At 41.0% G+C, this 14,285-nt stretch overlaps 1 protein-coding gene across 2 annotated transcripts in view; it reads left to right on the top strand.

Moving 5' to 3' along the window:
- The window catches only part of igsf11 (immunoglobulin superfamily member 11), a 96,401-nt gene extending 83,377 nt beyond the window's left edge, over nt 1-13,024 (top strand). For both annotated transcript variants that reach the window (XM_054602596.1, XM_054602589.1), the window contains exons 5-9: nt 6,781-6,988; nt 7,552-7,707; nt 9,836-9,958; nt 11,011-11,158; nt 12,199-13,024. In XM_054602596.1, the coding sequence (XP_054458571.1) occupies nt 6,781-6,988; nt 7,552-7,707; nt 9,836-9,958; nt 11,011-11,158; nt 12,199-12,757 (1,194 nt within the window). In that variant the 3' untranslated portion in view covers nt 12,758-13,024. The remainder of the gene's footprint in view (nt 1-6,780; nt 6,989-7,551; nt 7,708-9,835; nt 9,959-11,010; nt 11,159-12,198) is intronic.
- Nucleotides 13,025-14,285: the final 1,261 nt, after the last annotated feature.

Raw genomic sequence — 14,285 nt, 5'->3', positions numbered from 1 at the left:
TGTGACTTTGAGATGCAAGGCGAGTGATGATGGGATCCTATACACAGAGAAGGTTGCATAACTGTCATTGTGTTCTCACGCATGTACCTGCACACTGCATTGTCACACATGTGACACTGTACATGTAGATGGGCTTTATAAAGCGTGCATTGATGCAAGTTGAACAATACATGTATATATTCATACAGTGACAAACAGACTCCATGCAGTCACACACAAGGACAAACAAATACTGTATGAACTACAGTTCTCCGATCAGGTTGTGCACGTGAATTTGGTAACCGTCTAAAAAAAAAATGAGTGATGAAATAAAGTGCTGCGTCGGGTGACAGTACAAGGTCATTTTAGAGGAAGAGAATGTCATAAATGATTACGGTTAATGCTAAAAGCCATTAAGAATTACTGAACAGAACTCTGTACACTCGCACACCCTCACAACCTGCGTTAGCACTTTAGTGAGTGCACTCGGACCACTCAGATCTCTCGCTGCTGTAAATTTGAACACCATGTTCAGATAGCAAGAGACGAGGCAACTTCTCCAGCGCTGTTAGAGGGCAACGGCACGAGATGTGCTGGCTTCTCTGACGTTGCCAACTTGGCTGTTTGTTGTAGCTCAGTTTAATCATGTTGTATATCTGCTCGATGCTTTCACTTGCCACGTTGTTAAAGATTTCACCCTGTGTTTTACAATAATACCCCGTCCAAACTGATATGGTGTCATGGGTCCAGTCCATACTCACAGAAATATGGGAAATGATCACAATCTCTCAACAGCGCCATAGAATCTTATGTTCGCACCTTGGAAACAATGCCGGTGGAAAATCAAATAGAATCCTTTGTGGTGGTGGACGACACATGAATGAACACATAAATGTGAATATCTACAGGACTTGTAACCTTGAGGCTGATGGTCCAAACCGGTGATCATGTCGCAGAGTATTATTGAGTTATTGTGAAGTTATGCTGGTGATATACTGTATTTGCACGTTTTACATAGTTCACATACTTATTTAAAGCCCAGCCTTGAAGTTATTCATAAACCTAACTAAGTGGTGTTGTTAGCTAAACCTTAACCTACACACTGCAATCTACCACCACGTAATGCACTATCAAGATGTCTCTGTCAATTCAAGTATTTCTGTGAGATCACATCTCTCAAAACCTCATCACAGCCAGGGTTAGGCGCAGGTTGCCCAGGGTAAACATCTATTCAATTATTTAATTCAATTTTAACATTAAAATGTAATTTAACCAGCTCAACAACAGAGAAAGACAGTGAGAGAAAGAGAGCAAGCGAGAGAGAGGAGTCACACAGAGGTGATCAAGAGAGAAGGAGCGTTCATATTATGAAACTGAAACTTTACTGTTATCTTGTAATAAATCCATGTTTTGACTGTGTTTCTGTGGTTTATCAGACTTCAGCCTGGTTGAAGTCGCAGTCCTGTTTGTTTACTCTGAGCATCTGACAAACTGAGCTCCAGATTACAACATGTAGGCATGGAGCTCATAGGAGTGTGTGTTTGGGTGTTTGGGTGCATAATGTTCATTCATTGTTTCCTGTGATGTAATCCGTCTATCATGCCATTGTTGTGATCAAATGTCCTGACCTCTTCGCTCTGGGCTTCTAGGTGTGAGATAATCCAGACACACACACACACACACACACACACACACACACACACACACACACACACACACACACACACACACACACACACACACACACACAGACAAACACTAAACATTGGTTTTATGTTTCTGAGCTGTTATTTATCCTCTCTAAACTGTTTGTGTTATTTATGCTCTAATAAAAGCTCCAGGTTCACTCTCCCCTCGCAGCACCTGTGAGACTGATTCCTGAAACTTATTTTGTAGTTGAAATCATTAAAATAGATGATTTATCACTCTGGAGGCATCTCTTCATCGTGGTGAGCCTGGCAGTTTTATGTTGTCAGTGCCTGAAATCTTTTGAAATCCAATTTTCCTACATATTCACTCTTTACTTCTAGAGGAAGAGAGAATGTTTCGTCCAGGACTCCATAACTGATAAACTTTTTGCAGTGTCATTGTATCGTTTCTAAATGATTTTCAGTCTGGGGGGAAAAAAAATGGATTAACAGTGTTTTCATCAATTCCTGGAAAGGGAGCTGTTTTTTTTATTTTTCTAACTCATAGGGTGCAAAAATTGTGCATGTTTGGTGAAATGAGGCTCTGGTGAAATTGAGGTCATAGAGAATCTGCGGTGCAGAAATGATGTTAATCTGTAATTGAGAACATCTGTCACAGTATTTTAAATGATCAGATTCTGATCCTTATCTGAAACTAACAATCTGCCAAAGGATAGATCAAATAGACGCTGCTTACACGTACTCTCAAATATGACCTTTTTACCTCCTTGCTGCCTCCCTTCCATCCCGCCTAATCCATTTTTGCAGGACACGTCAAACAAACCAAACATTTCATACAAAGCCGACGACGGCGTGTTGTTTGTCTGGGGCTGTAACTCCTCCCTGTGGAGAGGCTGAGGAGAGGGTCATGTGACAACTCAAACACTTAGCTTCAACACACTGTCTCATATACTCTAATGTGATATCTTTTATCGATTTGCGGGGAGGAAATTGTTTTTTTATTTTTTGCTTGCCTTCATCCAGGGACATCAGTATGCAGAGTCAGCGACAGTACAGTCATTTCCACCAGCGGGGTTTTAAGTGTCCTTCTTAAGACACTTGAGCATTTGAATTCCTGCTGATATGAGGACTTAGTTGAAGGACACAGATCACTAACCCAACCTGATCAATGCCAAATCTACATCACTGACACCCTTAACAATGCACACCTTAAACTCCAGGATCAAATGTGGCTGATCTCTCATTGACTTTGTTCTGTAAGCTTACAGTACGTGCATTGATCTACCGTTCAGGCACTTGCAGCTTGCACAAGAAAGTTTATCCATCACAGAATTAAATCGTTTTTTAAGTGCAGAAGGCACTGCATGGTAGTGCCAATGTGAAAAGTCACTGCTTGTAAGGGCATGTTTTATGTAATGCTCAAATATCCTTTGCATGTTTTTTCATCTTTTGGGTCACACTGTATCCTTTGACAACATTGCAAAATAATGCAAAGTTTCTGGACAGCTGACTCTTGTACCATTCACCTGAGCCTGGACCTCCTTGGCCTATTGAACAACATAAAGAGCTGATATCAGACTTATTCATAGACATACTGTAGGCTGCTTCATTGGGCATTACTTCGTTATCAATGGAGCAATTAACTTTACCCCCATTATTGCATTCTGAAATAACTGTTTTAACACTCTTAGTTTTTTGTAAACTTCTCTTACTCCTTTTCTAACCCCACCTGTCTTTCAAGATAGAATTTCTCTTTGAATTTCCACTCCTAAGGTTTTTTTCCCCCTTGTCTTCTTTCATAGTTTGCATTGGAAACTATTGCTAATGTAAACCTGAAAAGCCCATTGAGACGCGATGCTGGGCTACACAAATAGACTTCACCTTACTTGACCAACAGTGAGCGTGTTTTTAATTCAACACACTGGCAAACAATTTGATCAGATAGGAGGTAAGTAGAACCTGTACCAAGCAGCGTCTTCAGAAGATGACCAAGAGGGCCATCTTTTGTTTTCCTCTACTTGAACGATGAGTAAGGCTTGCGCTTTACAGAGACATAATATGTATTTACAGAGAGGTAACACGTAAGGTTTCTTTGCATTTCTGCTTGGACACTGTGATAAAGGACAAGGTATATGGGGGGTCAGGAAAAGTATAATGACCACTATGGGCCTGTGGTATGAAAGAATACATGGGGTCTGGTACGTTACAACACTCTGGTACGTTACAACACAAAATGTTTATTACAAAATATATGCCAATTATATGTATGTAGTTTATGGGCTAAATCATGCAAAAACCAGCAGTTTGAGAGAGTGAAATGGATCTGGGCCCATATTGTTAAGAACAGATAACGGTAGCTTCTTACAGTCAGAAAATTGACAGGAGGCTGGGTTTAGAGGTTTATTCAGGCTTTATTGGGCCAGTGGCTGTGTCCCTCATCTCTGGGGCCAAAAGGGTCCCCAGGGTCGGGCAGAAGTAGGCTATGGTTGTGAAACTGACACAGTGCCAGATAATATATGAAGGTTTACTGTGTGCATCCACCTGTGGATCAGGCTGGATTGTAGAGCAAGATAAAGAGGCTCAGTTAGAATGTGAGTCAATGCTTGCGGTGTATGTGTGTGTGAAGGGTTTTAGGAGAGAAAGGATGTAGCAGAGTTTTTCCACTAGGGCCAGCAGTAGGACGTCCAGCTAGTCCAGCTAGAGTTCTAAGGGCCCTCCGCCATCTGAGTGGCAGCCATGACCTCTTTTCTCCCCGCGCACAGCTACAAAGCCAACCAGGCCATGCGAGAGGATGAGGTGATTTATACACACACACACATATATACAGTGGCCGGAGATATACATTCAAGAAAGTGGATGGAGAGCAAGGTAGTTCTCCAATCAGAGGGTCGGTGGTTCGATACCCGGCTTCGGCAGTCGATGTGTCCTTGGGCAAGACACTTAACCCCAAGTTGCTCCCGAAGGCTTGCCATCGGTGTGGACTGGATGATGAATGTTAGTTAGAGTCTGATGGTGGCACCTTGCATGGTAGCCTGTCATCAGTGTGTGAATGGGTGAATGATATGTAATATACTACTGACTGTAAGTCGCTTTGGATAAAAGCGTCTGCTAAATGACTGTAATGTAATGTAATGTAATGGATGGAATATGACATGTTTAAAGCTGGAAAATACACAGAATATAATTTTTTTTGTAGGATGGTATTGCTACCTTGATTGAATCCTTTTTGTTTCCTTTTTATCCTCTAAAACCCACAGTTACTTTAAAAGAAATCAGCGACAGGTGTAAGGTGCAACAGAGTTTAGGGCCTGCTTTAATCCTCTGCTTACTCATGCACACACACACAAACACGCTCAGTATGTGTTGCGTGTAAGGCCTATTGATTGGATCACTTTCACTGAGCATGCAGATTATATTGTCAGGTCACCAGGAGTGTAGAGCCAGGTCATACCGGGGCCTTCTGCTAGAGACGGTAACAGAGGTAGGCAGAGACAGACAGACAGACAGACAGACAGACAGACAGACAGACAGACAGAAAATGGGAGAAAATAAAAAAATATTTTACAGTTGAAAGTGGACAGACAAAATATAAGTGAAACCACACAGTTATACACTGAAAAACAGTCTGAGACAGAACAAGCATCACACACACTTGCATGCAAACTCAAAAACACGCCGCACACACTGAAACACACACACACACACACACACACACACACACACACACACACACACACACACACACACACACACACACACACACACACACACACACACACACACACACACACACAGAAGATGCAGTTGCAGGCTCTCATCACAGCTGAGGAGCTGCCTATTCATCTGCACATAAGAGGACAAAGCGAGTGTACTGCACTCAGGAAATTGCAGCCGCGCAATTTACAACCGTTAAGCAGCGGTGGAGAGCACAGTCACATACACACCCATGCACTTTCATCAGAACTATCACTCACACACACATTCATATGCACGCACGCACACACACACTGGTGCCGGTTGTTTCCCTGACTGGGTCTTTGAACAGTTCAATGAGGGCTCTTTTCACCAAACTGAATAGCCCCTCTGATTCCCCACCATGCCATGTGTGTACGTGTGTGCGTGTGTCTTGTGTGTGAGCTGGTGCGCGTACGTGTGTGTGGATCAGACTTGTGTGCACATGCCATGTGTTTGAATGTGTGTCCTCTTCATCTTTTGTGTGGGCCCAGCTGAGGGGTGAGAGCTGTTTTGCATCTGGCTCGGCCTCACAAACGAGCTGCTCAGCCAGAATTGGAGGCCTGAGGGAAGCTTTTGACCAAATTGATCCGTCCATTGCTCTTTAATTTGGACCTGAGACAAGCTTACCTCAATCCAAGGGCGGGTATTCATTCCTACAAGTGTGTTCTCATTGTGATTATTCTCAAAGATTAGTGATGTAGGCCTACATTTTGGTTTAATATCTTGCTGGATTGGATTCTTTTTGCAGATATCGTCCTGTTTGATTCATCAGATTGCAGTTTATATGTTTCCCAGTTAAAATGTTTTCAATTATGCATATCCATTTAGTGGATGCTTTTATCTGAAGAGCCTTATAGTACCATGAAAGCATACTTTTAGTATGTACCCTGGAATCTACCCAGTGAGCTAGAAACAACCACTTACAAATAAAATATATTTTTTCTCTTTCTGTTTGTTTGTTTCTCAGGACATAAAAAAAAAAAGTCTGCTCACTCCTTAACTTCCACTGTTCACTGTCAAGCGGGCTTTGAGCCTCTTAGTGGAACTAGGTCTCCCTCTAGTGAGAGATATCTGTAACATGCAATAGAGTAAATGTCCAGGAATCACATTCATAAAGTATCCAGCCCCTCAGAGTGAAATACTTGATTGAGTTAAATAATTACTATAAAACTTGTACATCATCTGCTACATTTTAGTATCAGATTTTTCTCCTAATTGCTAATTCTCAATAATTATTTATTTTTTCTTTCCCCTCACATTTTTTCTCTGACCTCTTTTCCACCATTATCTCTTTCTGCCTTCCACCCTTTTCCATTTACTTCCCTATTTACCTATCCCCCTCATCCCTCTATCCTTTTATACATCCATAACCTTCTATGTCTCTCTACCATCCCCTCCCCATGGCGTCCCAATCCAGGTGATCATTTACCAGGGCGGCCAGGTGTTCAGCCTCGCCAACCACCTCAATGGCCGTGTGGGCTTCGTGGCCACCATGCCAAGTACAAGTGCCTCCATCTTCATCAACAACACCCAGCTGTCCGACACTGGGACCTACCAGTGCCTGGTCAACAACCTCCCAGACAGAGGGGGGCGCAACATTGGCGTCATTGGGCTCACCGTGTTGGGTAACTAACCACACGTCACGGCAGAATTTTTTTTTTTTTATATATATATTTCAAAGAATAAGACGAGCAGTTTTTTTATATAAGAAGACAGCAGTGTTAAAGCTGTCTCTATACAACAAAATGTAAAAATGCTTCATTCACTTCATTAACTGAGTCCTTGTAGAGAAAAAAACAAGATATAATCTCATTTTGAGTTTGCAAGAACTACAGTTTTTTAACCTGCTTTCTTCTGATATTTATTATTTTATTGTCTGAAACCTTTTTGGTTTTGCCTTTAACTTTGTGGGCATTATTTCCTGCCAGTTATAGAGCTCTAAATATGATTGAAAATCAAAAAGAAATGGTGATAATGACAATTATAGAAGTTCAAACTCTAGTTTTAAAGTAACCAGAAGAATCTTTTCAATAATTTCGAGACAATTTGCAGTAAAGCAGCATACAAGCACTGCTGAAATGAGTCTTCAGCTTTTTTTGAATAAGAAATTTCCTCTGCAATTAGAAAAACATAAGATTTGAATTGTAAAGAGGTTAACACGACACCACCCACTCTCTCCATCTGCCAGTTCCCCCCTCGGTGCCAGCATGTCGAATCCAGGGCACGCTGGATGTGGGCAGTGACATCATGATGATCTGCAGCTCAGATGAAGGTATCCCCACGCCGTCCTACTCCTGGGAGAAGCTGGACGCGCTGCCCAAGCTGCCGCACAACGCCATGCAAGGTATTACAAACCACCTGGCCGTCGGAGTTCCCTTTTGCCCCACCTTCGCTGGTAAATCTCACATAGCTTGGCTCAGCCTCAGCAACAATCCCACCATCACTGCCACCTGTCATGTGCCAGGCCCAAACTACTGCCCACCCAAGGCCAAAACCCCCCACCACTGATCCTGCTGTGGGGTGATAAAGGATGGATGGAGTGTTCCAAACCCTGTGAATGAGTGTGTCAGGAATATGTTTGTTTCTCTTTTTGTGCTCACTCTCTCTCATGCTGAATACTGACTCTGACACAGTTTTTTTTCGATTGGACCAGTGCGAATAATCTCTTTTGCCATGCTCCTTCAAATGTAGCTAAACTTTGACCTAAAATCCAATCAACTACTCTCAGAATGGAGCAGTTTAATCTGAGGTGTGTTTAGTTTTCAGCATCAGAGAGCACTGCTGTCGTGGACTCCCCTTTCCGGCTGTGCCATTACATTACATTACATTACATTACATTACAGTCATTTAGCAGACGCTTTTATCCAAAGCGACTTACAGTTAAATAATCTTCATCACAATTTTCTTTCTTTGTCTGTACACTACTGATCATTAAAAGGGTAATATACAAAATGTAACATCAATTGGAGATGGAAGATTGCCAAAACAATAAAGCTCATACACAGATAGATAGACAAATAATGTAGACACTGTGAGATGACTGAAACTGAATCATAACTGCAAATCCAGTGTGGTTGAATACATGTAAATGGTCAGCATTTATTAGATGATGATGCAGTCTGGCTAAGAGGCTGAACAGTATCACACAAAAAATGCAGCTATGATGGTAAAAATACTTAACCAAACTAACCAATTGGGAGCTATTCTCGTAGTTCTATTCTCCCCACTGACGTCAGGACAGCAGAGTCGCTGCCCATCTTTCGGCGCAGGCTGAAAACTCACCTCTTCAAGAAGTACTACCCTGAGCCTTCCTCGTAGCACTTATTGCATTCGTATTAGTTGTTGCACTTACTGTATTCGTATCAGTTCGCTGCACTTATTGAATTCGTATTCGTTTACTGCACTTATCCTATTCATAGTAGTTTGTAGCACTTATTATATTCGTATTAGTCTGTTGCAATTATTGTTTTCGTAGTAATTTGCCTCTGCACTATACTTTTGCTCTGGTTTATGCTTTAAGATGCTTGTTTAAGAAAGGAGATGCACTTATGACTTCTGGTGACTAGTAGTTCTCTTGAATACCTATGTTGAATACACTTCCTGTAAGTCGCTTTGGATAAAAGCGTCTGCTAAATGACTGTAATGTAATGTAATGTAATGTAGTTGCATAACACTTATCGTATGCTGTTTACATTATTTTTAACCCTGTAAATTAAATGTAGCAATTAAATCTCAACTATTTGAGAGAAAGTTTAATGAAATGTTACAATATAAGGTATACAAGGAAAACATTCTCAAAAGAGATTTCTTAATATTGTATTGTAAAACTTAAAACGAACACCAAAATAAACTCATTCAATCTGTCTACGCTTCATTTAGGATGCATCTCCACCTGGTTTAACAAGTGGTTTTTAGTCTGCCTTCTTTTGTTTTTTTGCACATGATTCATACTGAAATGAGATCCTGGATTCGTCAATGTCAGTCTTGTCTCTGTGTGTTTAGTTTCACACAGACAGCTGTGACATTTTCATGTCACTGTCAAGAGAACAGGTGACAATCTGGCTTACTTCCTACAACTGCAGAGACCTTTTTAATGGATCCAGTAGTGTACAGCTATATGATTATAAACTCACGACTCAACCCATTCATCATTCGTGAAATAAATTAATCTACAGCTTTATGTTTTTACTGTATAGCATACTCCCCTTGAACACTTTGTATTAAAGTTCTATAGCACCTCCTACTGGTAGATATAAGTAGTTCAGTTGAATGTATTTTTCATACTATAAACATGCACAATTTCATCTTTTTGCACGTTTTCCATTTAACTTATCTCAAATTAACTCTCATTGCACTCTAAATGTAAATGTTTGTTGACATGCATTGGGTCATTTGTTTGTGTGTGCCTCAGCATGTGTTTGTATTTTAGTCACTTTAATTACTATGTGACTGTGTGTGTGTGTGTCCATCAGACCAGATGCAGGGCACTGTAACACTGAGAAACATCAGCACCAGCACCTCAGGACTCTACCAGTGTACCTCCAGCAATGCCATTGGCAAGAGCACCTGTCTGCTCAACCTGCAGGTCTCAGCACGTGAGTACACTCAAGCACACTTCTGCTGGATCCATGTGACACTGTTATTGTCGTATATAGACTAGCTGAGACGAGGCTGTGTTTGTTAGGGGGATGCACATTTATAGATTGAAAAGACTTGTCCTCACCCAAACTCTGACATACGGGAAGTTAAAAGTCTTCCCCATGAGTGACACTTGTCAGACAGACAGACAGAAACACAAGCAACCAACAATACAACCAAACAAATGACAAGAGCAGAACATCTCGCTGATAGCAGCAGGCCTGCGCCCAATCAGAGAGAAAGACAGAGTCGGTTGGGATCAGACGGGGTCAGACGGTTTGGATAGCTTGACAGGAAGGACTGTAACATGGTGACATGGTGTCTCACTTTCCATCTGACAGTGTGTGACAGGATGACGCTCAGTGTCAGGAATACAAGCAGACAGACAGCAGAGTGCTGAGTCTGTCTGTCTGAGACAACAGTGGGCTTCAGTCACTGCCAACATGGTGCAGATGCAAATGCTCGGAAAGAATAAGTGTTACTGAAAACTATTCTGTTGCACTGATCTTTCTTATTTTACTTTAATATTATTTGGAAGAACTGATAACATATCAATTGCACATATAGATAGTAATGGGCAGTTCAGTGCATCAGGAAGTCATACTTTAAGGCACTGTGGATTCCCTCACATATTCAAATCAGTGCTGGATTTAAATTCATCATCTCAGTTTCTAATCTTTCCTTAACATAGGAAATATTTAGAGTAGAGGGCATAATGAAGTTGTTGTCCACCAAAGGAACTTGGAGTAATTTACTGTTGCATTAGCACCCCATCACAAATGAAATAGTGGACAAATGGCAGCTTTCAAACAGCTCATATTAGTCGGGCAACACTTCCCATTAGGTCCTGAAATTGTATTTTAAGTGTTTAAAGGTGCATAATAAGAGAATGCATTTTGATAACTTTTCTGTTATCCATCTAGCTGTCTCTTAAACTGAGGCTGATCCTGGATGACTTAAGACTGAATTCACTGTTAATCATTACTCCTCCTTTCTCTCCGTCCTGCAGCCCAGCCTCAAAGCGTGGGTCTGATAGCGGGCACCATCGCTACTGGAGTCCTAGCTGTCATCATCTGTTCCTTGTTAGTGGTGGTCACGCTCTTCTACTGGAAGAACAAGAACAAATACGACGAGGAGGAGATCCCCAATGAGATCAGGTTTGGCTTTGATTTGTGGCTTTGATCAGCAGCAACCAAACGCTGTTAGTCTCCAGTGCATAAAGACAACAGACAACAGAAGATTATTGGATATGTTGTCTCAAAGAGGAAATGTTTACTTGCAAATGTATTCCAGATTTTTAGCCTCTCTGCTCAATTTCAAAAGGCGATAAGATGCAGCAGCAGCTTTGTATTTTATTTCCTACTGTAGAACGATTAATGTGTCAGCACGGCAATCACAAAGAATTATCTAAAAAAGTTAATTGGATTTAAAGTTTTCAGCTTTAAGAATTCAGCTTAATTTTATCTCCTGACAGCAAATGTTCCCATCATCACAGGCTAATTTGTCTGTTCAAACAGTCTGTGAAGCTCTGGCAGTTGATTAAATGGGCTGCAATTTCTCCCATCAATCACTCCATGAATCATTTCGAAGATAATTCATAGTTCAGATATCGAAAGCTTTAGCTGATAACGTCTGCTTCATTTTGGGATTAATCTGGTATTCAATTTCCATCCTGACGGCTCTGCTTTTCCTAACAACAAATCACAATGTATATCTTTTATCTCAGCCAGATTTATCTGGAGCGTAACTCATTTACCCAAAATGACTCTGCATGAAGGATTTATTAAACTGCAGCTTAAAAGCAGTGTTTTTGTCATCTTAATTTAAAGACATTCACTTTGTATTTACTGGAAGTATATATATATATATTTTTATTTTTTTTTTTTTATTAATTTTTTTTAAATTAAATACATATAATTGACATTTATTTTTATTTTTTTTTGGCACTTTTGTTGCTATGCATTATTTGTACATGTGTCCAGTAACAGAGTCCAGAAAAGATCTAAGGGCAAAAATGAATTAATGAGTAATACTACGTTTCTCACTATTGACTGCATGGAGGAGTTATTTTATTTTATTATTTGCACCAATACAGGAATTTTTGCTAAATATTTAAAGACAAACTAATTTCCTATCTTTCTGATCATTCCTTATTTCACTGACATGCTCACAACTTTCACTTGTGTCCTCTGAACAGAGAAGATGACCTTCCTCCCAAGAGGTCATCATCGGTGAAGGCTTTCCATGCGGACGCCTCATCCTCAGAGAACGACACGCTGACGTCCACCAACACCTACAACAGCCGCTACTGGCATAACCCCAAACCCAACTACGACACCAACTCCTACACGCGCTACAATGGAGACACTCGCCAGACCTTTTCCACCGCTGCTCACGGTGCACATGGTCACGGACAGGCCCAGAACGCGGGACACGGCCACAGTACAGTGTCCACAGCACCAGGCTCAGCTCCGCTGTCCCGCCACGCGCAGCCAACCACGGCAACAATGACGACATCGTTTGCCAATGGCAGCCACACGCTGCCGCCGCCCAAGACTCTGGTGGTCACCACGAACTCCGCCCCTTCCCCTCCAGCCATGGTGCGCAGCAACGGCTCTGTGAGCCTCAAACCTGTGGTGACGTCCGCACACGGGCAGCACACGCACTCCTACGCGGTGAGCCAGGCCACGCTGGAGCGGATGGGGGCGGTGCCGGTCATGGTGCCCGCCCAGAGCAGAGCAGGCTCTCTGGTGTGAAATCCCATTTGGTAAACTCTTAGCTTTGAAAAACAAGACTAAATGAGTGTTTGTTTTTGACGTTTTTGAAACCCGCTGATGAAAAACAGACCGAATATGGGCTGAAGCAGCTCGCCACCCTTTACAACTGTGTCTTGTCTTGACCTCTTTATCTAAAAACAAACCGGGATTTAACAGTGCAGAGTTCATTTAATGCCAATTCCTTAATGTATGGGACCCTTCATTAGGTAGACAAGCACTACATGGAATCTGATCATCCATTTATTGGAGGGATTATGCTGGCCCATGTGGTGGGAACTATTTTTCAGTCACTTGGATGATTTTACAAAGATGTCGTGAAATTCCTGCAGACCTGGATCCCCAAAATCTTTTTTCAAGGCTGGATCATTGTGATGGTCGTGGGCTTTTTGTTTTTGGACTCAAGGCATTGTCATCTAAGTGTGTCTATACTGCATGGTCAGAGAGAAGGAAGCTCGGATTCCCACATAAAATGCATGTCTCTTGTTTTAGGATAACAAATTAAATCCATATTATTTCTAATAATTTCTTTTCAGAGATGATGAGGAATACGCATTGAAATAGTGAATGTTGCAACGTCTGAAGGGAGTAACCTAAAGGCTGGAAGAGTTGGAATGAAATGATGTCGGGTGAAATGGCCTTAGAAGCTTAGGGAGAGGGGTTTTATTGGGTATTCTTATTTAATACATCACATGATATACTTTACTTCATTAAAAGCAAACATTTCAATTACGTTTTAGCACTTTTCAAAGCAATTTTATATCAAAACTGCTGTCTTATGAACAATAACTTACCAATGACATGCTTTACTCATACTTCATATATCAAACATTTTCTGCACTCACAAAATATTTGTGATATTTCAAGAATCAAGCACAATAACATAACTGGATTTCCACATAGGAAAGCTACTGCCCCCAAGATTTAGACTTGAACCTGCAGATGGATATTGTCGTAGTCTCTGCTGTGTTCATCCTTACTGTTGTCCTAATTTGGTTCATGTAACATCAGTGCTGCTTTGAGAAGACATGGATGAAAGGATGTCTTATTTCATAAATGCTTTATAAGGAGACAGATGTGTGTGTATATATATATTTATATATACACCTATCGTTTTCTACTGTACATATTTAACTACAAAAGTAGGCTAGATTGTCAAAGAAAATACATGACATGTCCGACTGATACATATTCTGCAACTCATGTGTCTTAATTTTAAAATGGTTCTTGGTAGACAACAGGCTGGGTTTGATAGTCAGTGTTATTGGTTTCAATGAAGGGATGTTGTTTTTTTTAAGTTTTCATATTTCTAATAAGTATTGCCATGTCATTACAAGTTCTGAGGTAAATACAGTATGGTTTAACATGAACGGCCATATGATGACTATAAATAATAGACACCTCTTCTGTATATGGTAGAAAGTTCCACTGTGTTTCTGACCTACTGTATTTATATTTTAACCAAATCTCACCGGTCTGTTAAAGAACTGTTACAGTGTTCCCAAATTTC

Source organism: Anoplopoma fimbria, chromosome 1, assembly GCF_027596085.1.
Source record: "Anoplopoma fimbria isolate UVic2021 breed Golden Eagle Sablefish chromosome 1, Afim_UVic_2022, whole genome shotgun sequence".
Classification (NCBI taxonomy): Eukaryota; Metazoa; Chordata; class Actinopteri; order Perciformes; family Anoplopomatidae; genus Anoplopoma; species Anoplopoma fimbria.
Note: the sequence above shows the minus strand (reverse complement) of the source record. Positions and strands in the feature narration are given on the sequence as shown.